A 19222-nucleotide genomic window follows, 5' to 3' on the forward strand; every position below is an offset into this window, starting at 1 on the left:
TTGTCTGTTCTGTGTTGTTTCATGCTTTTATTTTGGTTACTCCCGATTGTTCCTGTGTCTCCTCTTCCTTCTTCCCCTCCAGCTTTTTGAGCAGCACAGCTGGTGTGCATTTGATGATCAAGCCTCCCTTGACACCAGCTTGTGCCGCCAGATGGTTGCTTCGCGTTCCTTCAAGGGCTGAACGATCAAATGCATTTGCGATTGTACCGCAATATGATAAAACGTGATTTTCTAACCGTAAGGCTGCGATTTGACTGGTCACGTGACTTTCATGTTGGTGGCGCAGCGCAACGGTGAGCTTTAGCCATTGAGCTGTAAATTACGGCTTTAGCCTATGAAGGTAAAATGGGTGCAAAAGTGGCACATACCCGTAACACAAGACTCGTATCCACGCGTAACTGCACATTTGCATCCGTAAACCCCGTCGCACGTGCGTGTAAAAAGAAGATTTACATTCATACAAACACGAAAAGTAATTTCGCCTCCATTTTCTAAGTGCACAGATACAAGTGGATAAACACGAGCTCTTGAAACGGCAATTGTGACACATTGCTAAGTTTTGCACCTCAACCACCGCCAAAACGGTTGCATAAGCTCCACGTACTCGTAGAACACGATCCATATGCGCGTGCAGTCTTTTGCACTTCTTCTCGCACCTGTAAATAAAACTGATGCGCACTCGTAGAAGTGGCGGCAATACGTGCCTGTTACTCCATGCGCGTTCCCGGTAGTCACGTGACGTCTATTGTCCAATTGGCTTTTTTTATTACTAATTATGGGCTGTTTATGTTCAGACAGTGCTTAAAAAGTGCAATCTACGTTTACATGAAGAGCTGGACGTGTTAGAGTGGTAAAGCCACATATTGGTTTGCATTATTGTTGTAATATGCACTTTAGTTTGTGTGACTTATCAGTTTAGTAAGTCTACAGTTGAAACTGAAGTAGACAAATAAACCATCTTTCATTTTAATTCATGCTTCATTTGCCTTTATCTTTACATAAGAATAGCCTATAAGGAAGAACAATTATATATACTGAATGATATATGGTTTATTATAATACAGATTGATTTATGAGTTGTGTTTGCTGTAAAAAACATGAGAAGAGGACCTTGAAAAATTATCGCACATTTAATCGCAATCGCAGTATTGAGAGAAAAATTCGATTATTTTCCAAAATCGTTCAGCCCTAGTTCCTTCACGGTAAACTCTTCCAAGACTTACATTCTCTTGTTTCATTCCCAAGAATTTTCTTAATCCTGTGCGTGCTTGTATCCCATTTCAGCTGCTTTCATAGTTCCTCGTTCTTCCTCACTCCGTTCCTGTTTTGCTTTTCTCCTCTACTCTACCCGCGTGTGAGCGTTTTGCATGTCTCCCTTTTCATTTCCCATCGACGTAGTTATATCCTTGTGTGTGTGTTTTCCACCACTGAGCGCTTTTCGTTTGTTGGGCCTCATGAGCTTATCTCCGAGTGCGTTTGTGTTCTCCTCTGTATTTAGGCTTGATTCTAATCTGCCTTCTTTCTGGTTCAGATTCTTCCCCAGCCCTTACGTGTAGTTCCCGATCCGTGTTCTGGTTGTGGCGCCTTTTGTTCTCCTTACGTGTCTGTATATTGTCTCGTCTTTATTCATTACATTCGTAAATTACTCTTGTCTCCGTGCCTTCTGTCGACCAGCAAAGCTTGCACTTGGGTCCAACCTTGAGTAGCCATAACAGACTGTAGTTTACCTAGGAATTGTTCCCAAAACTTCACTCTACACAACACCACAATTGATGATTATTAACAATAAATAAGCCTTATATTGACAACCTTAGTCCTTTCTTCAAGCACAAAATGATTTTAAGGCATTAATACATTTCTAATACTGTGAGGACAGATTTATAGAACTTTATATTAATAATTATAATACAATTTTCATGAAATATATTAGACATTCCCTTGTATATTTTCTACCAGTGTTGGAGGTGTTAATCTAAGAAAACTGAGATTTGTTGATCAAACCTTGAAGTGCGACTGGAGAGAAAATGTAGCCCTTCTTTGGCCACTTGGTTCTATTGCTGCCTTAACCAGGTTCCTAGAGAAGGCTATGCAAAGGCATGACATTCTGGCAACTGCTGGAGGACATGGGTGACTCGCTGGAGGCTAGTTAAGTACAATGTGACATCACAAAGCCTCTTGCTCACAAGATTTCTGATCGAGTTGCAACTCTATATAGTACCGCATCATGTCTTATCTGCATCATGGAGAGGAAGAAATCTATATCTGAGACACATGCATGACTCAAAAAAGCCGGGTCACAAGGACAGGTCTTGTTTAAACTCACATAATACTTGTTAAGGATGAAATATCTGGTTGAGAAATGGAAAGTATCGACACTAGGACTCCCAGCGTGGGCACCTCCTAACCTCGGCGAGTTCATCTGGGTGTGGAGCCACCGGATGATCTCGGATCTGACACCCACTCACGGATACACATGTGCACATGATCGTGACCATCTAAAATTAGCATGGGCAATCACTGTTTCCTTGCCGACTGGACGGTAACCTGGCAACGTTTGTCGGTGTGCGAGCGTCCTCACACACACACACACACACACACAAGATCTGTAGATTTGTTTCTGAGTGTCAGCTATTATTTTAAATCCCTTGACATCAGATCTGCTTGCAGAGCTGAACATGAGCATATAGACTCTCTCTCTCACACACACACATATTGGTATCTCTATTTCTGTGAGGACATCTCATTGCCATAATGCTTTCCCCAGCCTCTCACCCTTCCAAAAACACATGGCTCACCTTAAACCAGGACCTGAACCAAACTTACACCCAATTATAATGACCCAGTTATTTTGACGTTATCACCCTCAAAACCCTATGTGGACCGGCCAAAATGTCCTCACAAGATCAGTGTCTTCTCAAAGATTGGTCCACACAAGAAAATTAATACATACACAAACATCATCTTTGTGGGAACCGCTCATTGCCATAATGCTTTCCCCAGCCGCTCACCCTAAACCTAACCATCCAAAACAAATGGCCAAACTTAACCAGTCCACCAACAACCAAATCTAAACCTTGTTATTGTGACCTTGTTTTTATAAAGTTTTCATCCTTAAGTTAATGCATAACCTTGTGGGGACTGGTTAAAGGGACCCCGTAAATGCATAAGGTCCCCACAACAACCAAATCTAAACCTTGTTGTAGTGACCTTGTTCTTATAAAGTTTTCATCCTTAAGTTAATGCATAACCTTGTGGGGACTGGTTAAAGGGACCCCGTAAATGCATAAGGTCCCCACAACAACCAAATCTAAACCTTGTTATAGTGACCTTGTTCTTATAAAGTTTTCATCCTTAAGTTAATGCATAACCTTGTGGGGACTGGTTAAAGGGACCCCGTAAATGCATAAGGTCCCCACAACATCCAAATCTAAACCTTGTTATAATGACCTTGTTCTTATAAAGTTTTCATCCTTAAGTTAATGCATAACCTTGTGGGGACTGGTTAAAGGGACCCCGTAAATGCATAAGGTCCCCACAACAACCAAATCTAAACCTTGTTATAGTGACCTTGTTCTTATAAAGTTTTCATCCTTAAGTTAATGCATAACCTTGTGGGGACTGGTTAAAGGGACCCCGTAAATGCATAAGGTCCCCACAACAACCAAATCTAAACCTTGTTATAGTGACCTTGTTCTTATAAAGTTTTCATCCTTAAGTTAATGCATAACCTTGTGGGGACTGGTTAAAGGGACCCCGTAAATGCATAAGGTCCCCACAATGGGGGATTTTCCCGCAAATTGGAACGCACTAGGATAGATGCGTAAACACACACACACACACAAGTCCACAATGTTTTGTACACTCAGAAACATTGAGACTTTTTTGCCAGTACATTAGGCATGAAAGAGTTGTTCTAATGTTGGCGCATTATTTTCTCGATGTCAAAGGATATGATACATTCTGAAAAGTTTGCATCCATGTTTGAGTTTTTCCAGTCAATAGGTGTGATATTAGGGCTGGGCAATAAATCATTTAATAATCGAAGTTTGATATGGGCGATATTCAATGACTGTACCCGCTCTCTCACACTGCTGTAGTCACTTCCTCTTGTCTCTTGATAGAGAACACACAGTGAGAAAAGTAAACATCATTGTGTCTGCTTGCATGTATGGATGGGGTGAAAGAAGTATTATCCACCGTTTATAGTCGAGCCAACGTAGTCCTCTGCCAGCAAGGTTTTCAGCGTCAGAGCATCACAGGAGCAGATGCTCTTGGGAACACTTCAGTTTTGCTCTTCATGCCCTGTTTTATTTACTTTGTTCCATAACAAAGGGAGAATATGATCTTTTCAAGTGAAGAAGTTTGCACTTTAGCTCATATTCCAAAATAAGTTACTTCGTCTTCGTAGTTTTACCACAAAATCAAAATGAATTTTTGATGACTTGACTGAAATGACTTTTCAGTGGGAAAAAAAATGGAATTTCATTTTTAGTCAAAATCATGCGCACTTACTCACCAGCTAAATTCTATATTTAACACAATTTATCACAAATTTAGGACTATTTCTACTTAGGGAATTCTGCAAAATGGTTTAATGAATCACATATCAGACGATTCATTTTCCAAGACAAGAAAATATTTTATGTTTCACTGCAAATGAAATATTCATTGCAGCAAAAGTGCTAACTGCAGTACACATTTGCCCCTTTAAAAGACATTTCCAGAGCCAGTACTAGTTGTGACTGCAGTAGTCATTCGCACACTTCGGTTTACTTAAAAAGTTAGTGTTAATAATTTTGATAAACTGGTGTGGAACATAAGTTACATTTTAATTTACATAATTCAATACACACAATATAAAACCATATTTTATTTTTAAAAATCTAAAAATAAATCAATCAAAAACCTCACTTTAGCTATTAGCTTTGTAAGTGAGTAAAACACTTCAGTGTTTTGTTTTTTTAAATTTTTTTATTAACCCCCAGACTGTAAAATTGCACCAGATGAGAAATTACAGATTGAAGACTTCAGAAATTGAGGAAAAACCCAGTGGTCAATGGGAGTGAGGGGGTGAGACAGATGATGCAGCGTCTCCTGGGTGTCTCAAGGAAAGCGTGGTGATCTCAGCAGACAGCACAGCGGGCTTCAGCATCTCCAGCATATGTTCAAACAAACAAGTTACCCCCTGTTGGTAGGTGTGAAAGCGCCCAGAGACAACACTCCAACATACCAAACAGTACTTCAATCCAATTGACAAGAACGCGCTCCAGGAAAACTGCAAGTGCTGCTTTAATTGTTAATCTGACACTGCAACCTGAAGTCAGGCGCAAACATACAGACCAAGATCTGATGGAGTCACAGACAGGGCACGCTCAGGTCAGCGATGACAGACAGAGATCGATGATCTTTGACCCCCGAACCTCCCATTTACAGCGAGGTGAGAACCCCTCATTACGGTCGGACCACACCCCAAAACTAAAGCTCCTTCAGAGGCGCTCCTCAAAGAAGATAAAGGGGCGACAAAAAGAAGGACATTAGTTCAAGCGCCTGTCCTCTGGCTGTCAGTGTGCCCCATTCAGTCAGTGCTTCAGCTTCAGACCTGACCCCGGGTCAACCCCCACCAACCCCACCATCTAAACCACGCCACATTGATGGCAGCAGCTCCATTCACTGCAGAGATTTATGATCATTAATAGCAGGCAAATGGACCCGAGGCAGCCCCTCCTGTCTCACTTCCTGCAAATCTCAACAGATGAAAATAGGGTAAATGGAGATTGGGACAGACCAGAGAGAAAGAGCGGTGAAGGGGGGTGGGCTGTCACAAACATTTTCAAGGTTGCCATCTGCCTGTCAGCGGTCGGCAGGAACCCCTCCATTAGAAGAGTGTTTCAGAAATGGATAGCACAAACATTCTCTCACGCTGCAACTTCACTTCCTGTGATCAACCTTAAACACAAGGGTACAAGGGTCTGCTGATCGTCGGCGGCGGTAACAATCCTCCTTCAGTTCCCGTTACCTCATAATCCTGTTGCAGTAATCCTTGGAGGTCAGCGAACAAGAAAACAATAACCACCTCCTCAAGATGTTTCAGTGTTAAAGAAATGGTGAGGGAAACCACCTTGTAAACTTCACTGGTTATAATGAATAAATGTGTCAGGTATGATCTGGTCGCAACATATTGAGAGATTCATTCATTCACGGGTTATTTATGATATGTTCTGTTTTATAATGTTTGCCATGGAAATGAGAAGATCATAAAACAACTGATGCATGTGCTGGTGGAACTTGTCTGGGTTTGGGCCATGCCAAGCATGGAGTACCATAATGGCAGTCACATGAGCGCAAAGTTTCTGTTTACTGTTTTTGTTGTGGATGTCAAATGGTGTCAGCGGTGAAGGGTTCAGAACTTGTCATACAGACATTTGTTCAATTTAAATTCAAGTTGAGATGTGTTTTTGTCCTGGGTGACCTGAGTCTGTCAAAAAAGAGGACGCTGCCAGGAATGTGTATCCCATGTCAAACTTTTAAATGTCGCTTCTGTCTTTGTGAGAAAACATTGAAACGTTTTTTATGAGTTGTTATTTAAATTTGTCTTTCAGCTCTGAACTAAATCAGATGATCCATGTGGTGTTCCCAGCAAAAAGGTAGTAACTGAAGAGAAACTGTGTCAATGCTTCTCTCAAGCCAGTGTCTCAATCTCAAGGCCAGACCCGAGACCACATTGTCAAGGTCTTGGTCTGGAATCGACTGCATTTAAGCTGGTTTCGACCATGATGGACTGCGGTATATTTGACAGGAACAGAGTGGCAATTTATGTTTCAAAGTCCAGGGTTTTTTCACCAGGATTTTCTGAATCTGAGGCGGAACTCCACTTCATGAGAACTAAATCTCTCTCCTATCAGCAGCGGTCCGTCTCTTCATACAGCACTTTAGACATTATGATGTTTCATTCAGGATTTTTCCGTTAAAAACATGCCAAAAACCATCATGTTCACGTCCGCCTTCATGATGCGTTATGTGTTATCAGTGTGGATCAATCCTGCGGGTTTTCTCGTCATAAACGGAGCACGTACACATCAAGCAGTTTGCTATTGTCTGGACAAGACACGCGTGTAAATAACTTTCATGAATGTCACTACATTCTTTTCCTGACTTGGATAACTGGAACACGCCGTTGGTCAACACCACTTCAAGCACTTCACTGGTCAGCACTTAGACACACCAGCTGTGGGCTGCTGGCAAACCGAGACATAGAATCTGCCATGAAACATGACATGCAGAAAACATCCACAAACAGAAAAAAAAAATCAACATCAGGTGATGAATCATTTTGTAATAAAACATTCTCTCTCTCCCCACGGTGCCAGACTTGGCAGCGGTGCCGTGAAAGACGAAACGGTGTGGACAGGAGAGGGACAGAGATCTGGGTGAAAGCTAAGACCTGCTCACCTTGGGCATCTGCTGAGTCAGCTGATATCGGCCTACCAAGTTACCATGACAAAAATAATTATGGGCAGTCTCTGCAAAAACACCGTGAAGAAGGATGATAAAGAAGGCCGACATATACAAGCTTGTTTCCATGGAAAGTGCCACGAATTGTCATCAACACGCAGCACTGTTTGCCGTGCCTCCGCAAATTCTCCAAGGAGCGGGGCAGAAAAAAAAGGAGGGAGTCTTTCACGGATAGATGAGAACATTCCGAGACTAGGTGAAGTGAAAAAGCGATCCCGAAGACGTATTTGGACCTTGAGAATGCAGCACACAAACAGCCCTGATTATAGTTGTCGGCTCTCATTCCTGGCTGCTTTCAAAATGCCATCTGTCTCAATAAAGAGGAAAATTCTTCTAAATAAAGAACAGCTCGAATAAAGGATGTGAACAGAACATTTGATAATGGGCCGCGCACACACATTCCTGTGTCACTGACTGTACTGCAGCCTGGCAGGTGGACTGCTGACACGGATACAATAGCCTTGTGTTTGCTGTGTCCAAGTGTGTGTGTCGTCAGCATGAACAGAAAACTTCTTCTGTACTCTCACCATCACGCAGCGGTCAGGGCCAGTGCGCCACTGTCAACAGCTCAGTAACTGGAAACCGGAGGGAAGGTAGTCTCAGTCAGAGGAGTGAGCTCACAGCTGCTGAGAACTGAGAGACTAGACGCTGGAGAACGTTAAACACAGCTTTTGTAAGGCGGAGCTCTTAAACGTGGCTGAAAAACAAACAGGCTGCTGGAATAAAAGGTGTCGCCATGACGATGAGCAGAAATTGTCAGACAAAATCTTAACTAAAGCCAACAAAACCTCTTAAACAAGACTGTCAAGGACACGCCCACTGACCTGTGAGTCCACGTCCAGTTGGTCTAGCCTCTCACTTGGAGAGAAACCATTAGGTTGCTCATCCACTGTCATGATGTCTTGTGTGGTAAATACTATATTGTTTTATCAAATGTTAATGTATAAGACAATGATGGCAAAAATAGATTTGGATTTTCCCAGTCTCTGTTACTGGCAACTAAACACACTGCAGAGGAAACCTTTACTGCCAACAGCAGAGGTGGCCTGGCTTGTTTCATAAAGCGTCATATTGGGGGGGATATACAACAGAGCCAGTGGATATATCTGAAATGTAAGCTAGCAATTTAGTTCCATTCCATTTCACGTCATCAAAAAGTGTCACAGTGTTTTGGAACTGGTGTCGCTGGGTAGTCGCTCTACTTTGTGGCAAGGTCGTTCGACTGACAGGAGTTTGTCAAACAGAGCTGATCTTTGGGAAGTTTAACAATCTTTTGTTGACATAATGTAATGATATTTTTTGACAGAAGCTAATGGTTGTGTGAAACTTGATTTGAGTCACAAATATTCAGTAAAAAATATCCATTGGAAACTTTGCAAGACACTGAATGCTGGGGAAAAAAGTCAGCGCAAGAAAGCTTGACGGAAGAAAACCTAAGAATAAATGATGAAAAGAAAGACAAGAAATAAGCAACATGTCCTTGAAGTGATTCATAAGAGAGTGCATCCTCGATCAACGTCATCCTCTCTGGGAGACAAAAGTCAAGGCGCTAACATTGGAAAAGGTCTGAGGTTTTATTGAAGCCTCAACAATGAGAGAAGCAATAATGAGATGCTTCACAAGCCAAGGCTGAGCGCTCACATGAGGGGAATGAAAGTAGTGAATCCACAGACGAGTCGCATGATGGATGCATCCAGGTTCCAAGCCTCAGTCTCAGGATGCTAACTTCATTCATACACAGAAACCAGAATGACATTCTTACAAGGCCACCTGCAAATTGAATTAACAAGGGAAGGTGGATTTCTATGGCAACAGCTGGTGAACTACAGCAGGAAACTCTGGCCTCAGACAATTCAATCTGGTTTGGTCAGAAGGTGGACATCCATCAGGAAATGCCACTTTTTAAATTCTTGCCCTTAAGACCCAGAACAATGACACATCAATCCATTTGTCAGCTTGGACACCTGATACCGTGGACCATAAAAAGAACCTGTGGGATGGAACATGCGGATAATAAGAATAGGTGACGCTTATACTACCATAAATAAACTACTTGTTCACATGTGTATTAACAACATATTAGCCTGTAATTCATCACAATGCAGTATTGATTTGCGTGTTGTTACGCCTGACCATATTTGGCCCTGGAATGGTCACAGAAAGTTCACTCTAAACAACACTATAACTACTGATAATTTAAAGTTAATAAGATAGCATTTAGGTATATAATAGTTAATATACAATGCCCAATCTAAAGTGCGGCCAAACAGATTTGACTTTATGCGCACTTGACGTGTATGAAATAAAGGATCCATAAAAAAAAGTGATAATTAAAATTTAAATAATACAAATAAAAGCATTTATTTAACTGAAAAGTAAATGTGTTAAAACAATAACTATTGTGTCAAGGATTTATGACGATTTATCATGCAGTTATTAGTGCAGAGTTCATTTTCCATTCACACAGGGTCTGCTATATTAAGTGTACACACTGAATGAACGTAAGCACAAACACTTTACATGCATTTGTGTATAATAAAAATGACAGATGAAGAGAAAGGAGAATGGGTAGAAGAGTAAGGTGATGGCACCAGTGAAAGGTTGCCATCACAAGTTCCCACTGTCATCTTTATGAAAGGTAGAAAGAAGACAGGTGTAAAGTAAAGTGTTGGACATCAAAAGTTTGGAGAAAAGCATACCAGGTTGAAAACAACGCTTCAGCTCAGAGACCATATACAAGTGGAGAAGAGGAAAGTCATTGACACCAGTAAAAAGAGAGTCTGATGCCAGTCAAGGATGAACTGGCACATTTTCTTTCAGCCTATCACAGATAAACAGCAGCTATTTTTACCGCTGCATAAAAGCAGGGACTGTTTTCGCACTCTGCCAACTGGAACTGAGCCTTTCTGTAAGGAAATCTATTTAGGCCCGAGGCGAGGCTCGGCGAGGAGCGGAGATGAGCTCTGATTAAATATTTGGAAGGAAATATTAGAGGTGTTTTATCAACATATCACCCAGGTGATTTCTCATTACCGCTGGGAACAGTTCAGGTACTCCATCAAAGCACGCTGGTTAGTTAGTAGAGGGGGAGAGAGGGCTGACTTCTGAAGCCTTTCAGCCTTGTGTGAAACTTCACATTCATATAAAGGTACTGTTTACACTGCAACTCTTGGTTCTTTTTCCGAGGAGCTTGTGCATTATATCTGTGCGTGTGTGGAATTGATGACTTTAAATTCTCCTTGTGTGTGTGTGTGTTTAAGCATATCTGTTCTAGAGAGGTCCAGTTTTGGAGAAAACACCCTATTGTGGGACCCTTAGGTGTATGTTGTGGTCCTTTTGCCAGACCCCACAAGCCTCAATTTGAGGATGAAGACATCAAAATGACTGGGGTCTACGTTTGGTTTAGAGCTCTGGTTAAGGTAAGCCATTTGTTTTGAATGGTTAGGTTTATAAGAGTGGTACTCACAGAGATAGAGATAATACGTGCTGCAGAAAGGCAACTCCAGCTTCCAACTCTAGTGTGAGCTTCTTAAACCATATTTGCCTGCCCGCTCAACAGGACCATGATGCTGAACAGCTACTGCTGCGCTAGATCCAACAGCAGAACCAGAACTATCCTCTACAGACTTGTCACCTTAGCACACAGATTGGCTTGATCATATTGCTCAACATCACACAATCAATAATTCCAGGGCCATTCGTGGCTCCTAGCCAAATTCATATATTATATAAATTGAGAGGATCATTTGGTGTGTACATTATACAAAAAGGCAGATGCGCTTGTCAGAGTGATGACATGCAAAAATTGTGGAAGTAATGCTTTTTTCCTTTACAACTGACAATAAATAAAATAAAATAATAATAATAATAATAAAACAGATAAAAATACAATTGCAAAAAATATATATATCAACCCCAAAACAACCCCTGCCGGTCTATCCATCATGAAAGTTAACACCTGTACCCTTTCCTCACTCAGTAATATCTAAAGGGTCTTAAACAGTTCCATAAAGGCGTCTCATATTTCACGGAAGGTTTTCTGGGATTTAGTTTCAGAATATCGGATTTTCTCCATTTTGAGGCAAGACATGATGTCTCTGAGCCATTGGGTGTGTGTAGGTAGCGGACTTTGTGTTATCTTTATAGGAAAAATTTATGAGAGGGAAGCAAAAATTTCAGTCCAGAAAGTGTTCAACAATGGACACGTCCAAAACATATGTCCTAAGGTGCCTTCCATGGTCCTGCATTTATTACAGAGTGGACTAGTTTCCGGATGTATAGGTTAAACCTTGACTTTGGACATGTGGGCTCGGTGCACAACTTTAAACTGAATTAAACTGTGGTCTGCACAAAACAATGTTTTATTTACCAATTTTAAAACGGAGTTCCGAATGTTTTCATTTAAGGAAATGTCTAGATCCTCTTCCGAGCTTCCATTCGTAGTTCAGAAAGGCCAGCATATACAGGGGTTGAACAAAATAATGGCAACACCTGAAAGCTTTTTTTGCTTTATTTTATTGTGAAATGATTCCTTTTTTAGTTGGGTTCATTGACAGAATCTCATCCAATAGTTTCCTTTCTTTCACTGTGTGAGACAGGTTAACTGCACATTTGTTTTCCTTCTTGAAGCACAGACGTGCTCTTGTCATTCCTTCAACAAAGTTCACTCTTAAAATACTTTTAATTGTACTTACTTGAGAGCCAACACTCGTTCATTATTCTAGATCTCAGACAAACGTGTGGCTCTCACTCTGCGAAAGACAATTATGCCGCTGAAGCTCTGGTGCTCTCTGCTCTGTAAATGAGGGGAGAACTGACAGGGCGTAGAGAGCGCAGCCTCACAGGCATCAGTAAATACAGCTGAGGGGTCCCACATGGTTTATCCCTCAAGCACAAGTTACCTGCGTGGTGGAGCGTTGACTTTTAAGTGTTTTTCAGAGAAAGTGAGACGGTGTGATCCTGTGAGCTGTGGAGAATAATGAGGTACGAAGCCACTGACAGACGACTGTGAACGACTTCTGTTGAATTATTGCAGAACCAACAAGGAACACACTCAGCGCTGTGACAGATGAAGTCATAGTTTCTTTCATGATTTCTGATCCATCTGACGCAAGGCTGCGGAAGAAGATTCCTAAACGGGCCACATGCATATGTTAGAAAGTTTTTATGATTTATTTTTTTTATTTTCTGTGCAAAGATGGAATGACGGAAGGCATTGTGTTACAACATTCAGAAATATGAATGCAAAATACAGAGTCAAGAAGGTATAAAGGTATAAATCTAAGCCCAAATTGATGATAACATCTGCACAAATAGACGTTGTCTGGCAGAAGACAATTTATTTTTTAATTGTTATTCTTATTCAAATTAAATTAAGAAATATGATGGAATAGTAGTGGACTATGCCACTACTGTTTTAGGCAAACACTATACTCAGAAATAACTAATATGAAAAGATAAGATGAAATAACGTTTAATAAACACTTAAATATGACAAAAATAGTAGAGTATAAGATTAATGTTCAGCTTGAACATTGATTAAGGATTTTCACAAAACTCTTAATGGCTTTTACTTATAATACTGGACTTATCCAGCAACCAAAGTGCTTTTCACAAAGTCACCCATTCACACACACAAGGAAGCGACACAGCGTCTTAACCATCACAAGCAAACAACCAAGGACGCAGCGAGGCAGGGGCAAAACACAATAAGCAAAAAATACAATCATAAACAAAATACAAAATAGTGAAACATTTACACCGGCACTGTCAAAGTTATTTGGGTTTCAGCTTCTGGGCTTCCAATGTACTCAATGAGTACTCTTTCGAACAGATACAAAAGGTGTGAAGGCTGAATAACAACAGGCAAAGGGCCACAGAAATGTACTTTCTCCCTGGTTGTGCGTCCGGGAATGCTACCGCCACCTACTGGGCCTCATCTGGATTTAACTTTCAGTTAAATGCAGAGATTGTTGATGTATTTTCTGTATGTATTTTAATGATAAATCTGGGCTGACAACTCCGATACTGGCGGAAATATGGAAAAGTGGACGACCAGGAACTCTCACGTATTGGGGAGAGCTTCTGCTATAAAACAATGAGTGGTGAACAATCACCAGGAAAGTATGCGCTGTGTTCAAAATAACCATGTGAAAGTGTTTAATCGCTAAGCTGGTAGCGCGCCCGCGGCGAACGAGAACAGCCTCGGAACACACACGCGGATCAAAGATCCAGTCAGACCTGTAAGTTATCAACTCGTCTCACCATCTTAGTCACACCAGCGACAAACGCAATCTTCACATTCATCAGAGCAAACGCTTCCTCATCGCACTTGTAAATCTCAATGACTGGGGACTTTCACTTTAAAGCTTAACAAGCTCCGGGACATTCCCGGCTTCTTAAATAAAGACTGTGCAGAGCCGTGGCCCTTTATATCCAAACCTATAGAGCGGCAGCCACTGTGGCGAGACAGAGGAGCCCATTTGACTTTTTTAATGGTGAGCAAGAGCAGAGGAAAACTGTTGAAGTGAGAGGTCGGAGGAATTCTTGTAAAACTCTTCTGAAAGACCTCCTCCTGGTTTAGAAATCCAGTACAATGGCTATTGAAAAACAAAAAAGGTCTAACATGGAGCGATGGGATGGAGGGATGCTACATGTGCTAGGCGACAAACGTCTGAAGGAATTAGCATCTAAAGTTGCAGTGATGCGGACGGAGAGCGGCATAAACAAAGCAGCAGTTCTGTTTGTTATATGAAAGGAAGAGGGAAGTCAGAGCTGGGAGCGACGTCACTACAGAGTTGAAGTTATTCGAGTCATAAAACAAGAGAGCAACGTCCATGAAAGCTCCGTTATGAGCGACTTCTTTACATGCACGTGAAGGACAAGCCGCCGGATGAAGAGGAAACACAAATTTGCAGACTGTGTTTGCTCCTTTCAGTGTGTTTCCCTTATTCAATATGTCCTGTGGTAGGATGTGGTGGTGGGATGGCTTGGGGTAGCCATCTTGGATTGCATACTCGGGGTGGGGAGGATGAGAATTCTCTGTCTCCATCAAAATAATTGTGTCTGTTTGTCTGTCTGTTCATAATTACTTGAAAAGTTATGGACGGATTTGAATGAAGTTTTCAGGAAATATGTGAAATGGGAGAAGTAACAAATGATTCAATTTTGTGATCCGGTTCACCGTCTGGATCTGGAATTTTTTTTCGTGATTACTGCCCTGTAGTCCAGAAGCCACGTCCTGACACACTGTTCTGAAGGTGGAGGGTTTGATTCCTGAATAAGCCAATAAATGATCCCAAATAGCAACACATAGATTCATGAGAGATTTTTTTGAAGGATGCTTCGTCATAAGGACATTGTGTTGGAGGTGGAGTGGACTGAAGCCGCTCAGCGGTGGCCTGCGCTCTCTGAGTGCTTTTCTAGCTCGCTCTGTTCTGTTCAATTTGTACAGTGCTGGTTGTTGTGTCGTAACCTGCAGTATGATGACTTGCAGACTCAAATAAAAGCAGCGGTAAAGTTTGTTTTCAAACTTTTTTCTGTCATTGAAAATAGTTCGCACTTATTTAGCTCCACTGCGTTCATTCATTCTTTGGGTGGCTTTCATTGTAGTTATGGTTGGGCAACCAATCAGAGCTTTCCGTGCTTAAGAGCGACTCATTCAGGAAGTAGAAATAATTACACCTGGATTTGATCAACTTTAGTTTAAGTCTATCTTAATAAAGCTATGTCAAATTGAGCATCAGAGTTTTCAAAAATGAAGATCGCACCTGAATGTTTCAGATGCTAATTTGCATGCTAACAGATTTTTAGTTTTGGTTTCAGTTTGTGTTCAGTTTCTTGTTTGCTCGAGAGCATAAAGGAAAAGCAAAATAATGTTCTCATCATCAGCAACAGCAGAATATTTTTTATTCATCTCAGACAAAACCCTCTCTGGTGAGAAGAGATAAGCAAAGTCAACAATAGACATTTTCAAAGTTTGAAATCAACACACTCTGTGTTATAGGGAAGAATATCTGAAAGTGAAAAGAATCGAGATGTCATCGACGAACATCAATCACCGCCTGTGCACCAATTCGGCAACAATATTGATTGATCTCATGAATGCATTACAGCCATCATTTAAAAGTCAAATTGAGGAATCAGAGCGTGTGTGTACTCGGTTCAATAAAGCTGTCCAAATATAACAGTTTTTAATAGAGATTTTGGTTGTTCCTCCTGCAGCAGTTTGAAGTCCTGATGTCGAGAATTTGTGATCCACTTTGACCTTATCTCAACAGGTTTTGTCTCCAGAGATTGCCTCACCACAGGTCATACCCTTGACAACTGATGCGTCTAAAGCAGAACTCGGAATAGTTTTACCAAGAAATGTGGGCTGAAATAAAATCTGAATTTTTACTGCACAGTCACTTCAAATTACCGGGACCACAACATACAATAAAGGGATCCAGAAAGGTGACCCAAGGTAATAACACTAGAACGAGCTCTCCCACTTGAGATACCATTTAATACCACTGACTTCACCCCGAGGTAAAACCAATCCAATCTGAATTTCCAGTCAGAAAGAAGGAATTCATGAATGAGTGAGGAGACATTTGTGCCACACGCAGATGGAAGACAAGCGCCTGACCATGAAATATGCTTCATCACTACAAAAAAAACACTGCCTTTCATGGCGCCCCCAAATGACCTCGGGTTTACTCAAGAACTACTGAGCAAGACAAAAGCCTGCGACTCAACCTTTAATATTGCAAATACCCTGCTACACTGCCACACACAATTCCCTGCAGAGTAAGGGAAAAGGGGGCCCCGGGGCAAGCAGGTGCTGGGGTAGACACACAGGGCGGTAACTGTGTGCATCACAGCCTGTGTGTGTGTGTGTGTGTGTGTGTGTGTGTGTGCAGGGGGCCCCGTTTGCCTTCTGTCAGCCCGACCTGCTGCTTGCATCAGCTGGCCCACACTTCCCCTCTCCAGGGGCTTCTGGTCTGCATCTCTGCTGCGTGTGGTGCCTGGATGTACAAAACTGGTGGAGCTGAAGGGTCGATGGCTCCCAGATTAGGTGTCAGCCTTAATAGCACTGTCATCATATCGACGACAGAGCGTGAGCGAACACACCCACTGCTCAGACCCTGCTGGAAGCTGAGGTGTGTGTCGCCTCCTTTTTGTTTCCACTGTCAGCAGTAGAGCTCGGCAGAGAGCAAATCACGTTTGCTCAATAAGTCTAGATTCGGTCACTAATCATCTGTTTTCATATGAAGCGGCAGGAGCCTTCTCCAGGATATGTCTCCAGCGTGAGCCCTTCGCTCGCTCTGATCGGGTTCCTGTCACTTTAAAATGAGTTAGCGCACCCGAACCTCACTGCAATATCATGTGCCAGTCACAGAGGAGAGTGAGTGACAGGGAGCATCCCTTGTTTCTTCTATTTTCTGACCTGGATTGATGCTCATTTTTCCTTTCTACTGTACCTTCGCCTCCACCTCACACTCCAGAGGAATTTGCAAGGTGATCCTGTCATCCTTCTATTGCACCTGTTGATCTAACCTGTCGATGTGCTTCACTCTATTGAAGGAGCTAAAGATGAAGCAGGTTCATGTAGCAGGGGTAGCAGTTAAAGTAAAGAGGCCCAGGCTTCACCTCAATCCTGATGTCACCTGAGATATAAATGAGACACACCATCTTTTCCTAACCTGGGTCTGCACCAGGGCCTCCTCCTTTATGGACCCTCACAATGGGGAAGCTTCCGGGAAGCATCTAGATCATACGGAGAAAGCTCTTTTTCCTTTCTTTGGGTTTGTGATTGAAAGGTTAGAGTAGGAACTCCGATTGAGCAGTTAACAGAGGAGTCCTAAGGAGTGGGTCTCATCTGTTCAGACTGAGAAGCCTTGGCGTACAGGTGCTGTTCCTTACCCCAGAGAACAAAAGAAGCACTTCCCACTCCCCAGTTTCTAGTTATGTTACTGACAAACAAAACAAAAAAAAACTATAAATATTCTCAGTCAAAGTTCCCATCTGAAGCCAACACCACCATCATCTGAGATATCTGCACATCACCAAACCCTCTTCACCATCACTAGAACAAGAGACAAGCTGGTGAAAAAGGAGGCCCATAGAAGAGTCTGTGTCCCACACGTGCCCAGCTGTGTGGACAGACGCAGGACCCCATACTCCCGGACAACCTCCCACAGGATCCAGAGATCAATGATGTCAGATGTCCCTGCAGCGTCCATGCATTTTTATTGAGCGGTTGTTTCTTCACACAAATGCCATCATGTTTGGGGGATTCTTAAGAACCAATACATATTTTTCTAACTGAGAAGGTGATGAAAATATTCAATATATAAAATCACATCTGACACAAACTGAAGCACAAACAGGAGCAAAGCCGGCGCCACTTTGTTACAAAAGCATCATGGCTGCTGCGGGGCTACGTACCTTGTCAAACAGAGACTTCCATTGCTGAGGCAAGAAAAGAGAGAAAAGAGAGGGAGAAAGTGAGCAGGACCAGACATTGAATGACTTCAGAATCAGCCGCCTCGCTGTTTGCAGAAAACAAGAATTCATCTCACAGGGCCTCTGCCTTTTTATGGGAGGCTGCCTTCAGCGCAGTTTTGCAATCACTCGCCATTATCAGTTGGTCGTGGCTAACAAGCTGTGATGGCAGATAATGGCGTGGAGATGACTGCGGTGGCTTCAATGGAGCCTGTGTTTATAGTGCATCTCTGGAGTCATCGCTCTGTCTCTTACATCATCTCTGAGGGCTTTAAAGGAGCAGCAGGTGGATTTGGAGCACCGCTCCTGATGAAAGTCAGATGCTAATGGCTACATGAAAAAATGTTTTTGGTGAGGAAACAAGTGTGTTCAACAGAGTCTTGGTCACAACCAGGTGGATGTTCGAACTTGACCTTCACTGTCTGAACTCTGCCCAGAAAGACGGCGAATAAACATTGAAAGTGATCAGTTTTGAATCAACATAAGTTTTTCTAGGGTTGAAATAGTAACATCTTTTCAACGTTGGCTCCATGCCGACTTTTTACCCTCAACCATAATAACCAAAATCCAATGTTGAATCAATGTCTTCCTCCAACAAAAGTGACGCTTCCTGGTACTTTGTATTTTGGCCTGTACTTCAGTACTTTTGAAGACACGTTTCCATTTCCAACCAATATTTTTTCATATAGCACAGCATAAATCAATGATGAAACCATAACAAAATGTTTGTGTCCGGAGATGAATTTTCCATGCTCAGTGTCGGCTCATCAGTTTACCATTGTTCTTACTAACAAGGGCAGGTAGGGCAGTTGAATTTCCTCAGAGGCCACATGATTTGCAGTGACTGTTGTCAGGTGCAGTCATGCCAAAAGACAGGACTGTGACTTGAATTTAACTTGATTTTTGTTACTTTAATAATACTAAATGGCATGAAATTTTATGCATAAAATGTGATATGTGATCACTTTTTAAAACTTTTTATTGTCAATATGAATTAGAATTGAATATATTGATGATAAAGCAATGGAAATATGTGTAAATATAAGATATAAATTCACTATTTTACTGTCGTTTCAATGTGGACAATTTTCTCTGGTAGTCTGACCTCATGTGGGCCCCAATTCAGAACTAAGGCAATATTGCTCAACAGATGTCTCTGGCAATTTGTTTTCCAAATTCGTGGTGAATCAAATCTGGTCGTAACACTGAAAGTCTGCGCAAA

The 19222-nt window shown here is 41.9% G+C and overlaps 1 protein-coding gene across 2 annotated transcripts in view; it reads right to left on the reverse strand.

The window, feature by feature from the left end:
• LOC128754904 (rhomboid-related protein 3-like) overlaps positions 1-19222 on the reverse strand; it is a 36782-nt gene that overhangs the window by 16777 nt on the left and 783 nt on the right. The window contains exon 2 of one of the 2 annotated variants that reach the window (XM_053857873.1): positions 17944-17967. The exons of the other annotated variant lie outside the window; for it this stretch is intronic. Coding sequence (XP_053713848.1) covers positions 17944-17967 — 24 coding nt within the window. The remainder of the gene's footprint in view (positions 1-17943; positions 17968-19222) is intronic. 2 annotated transcript variants of the gene reach the window in all.

This window comes from Synchiropus splendidus, chromosome 2, assembly GCF_027744825.2.
Source record: "Synchiropus splendidus isolate RoL2022-P1 chromosome 2, RoL_Sspl_1.0, whole genome shotgun sequence".
Lineage (NCBI taxonomy): Eukaryota > Metazoa > Chordata > Actinopteri > Syngnathiformes > Callionymidae > Synchiropus > Synchiropus splendidus.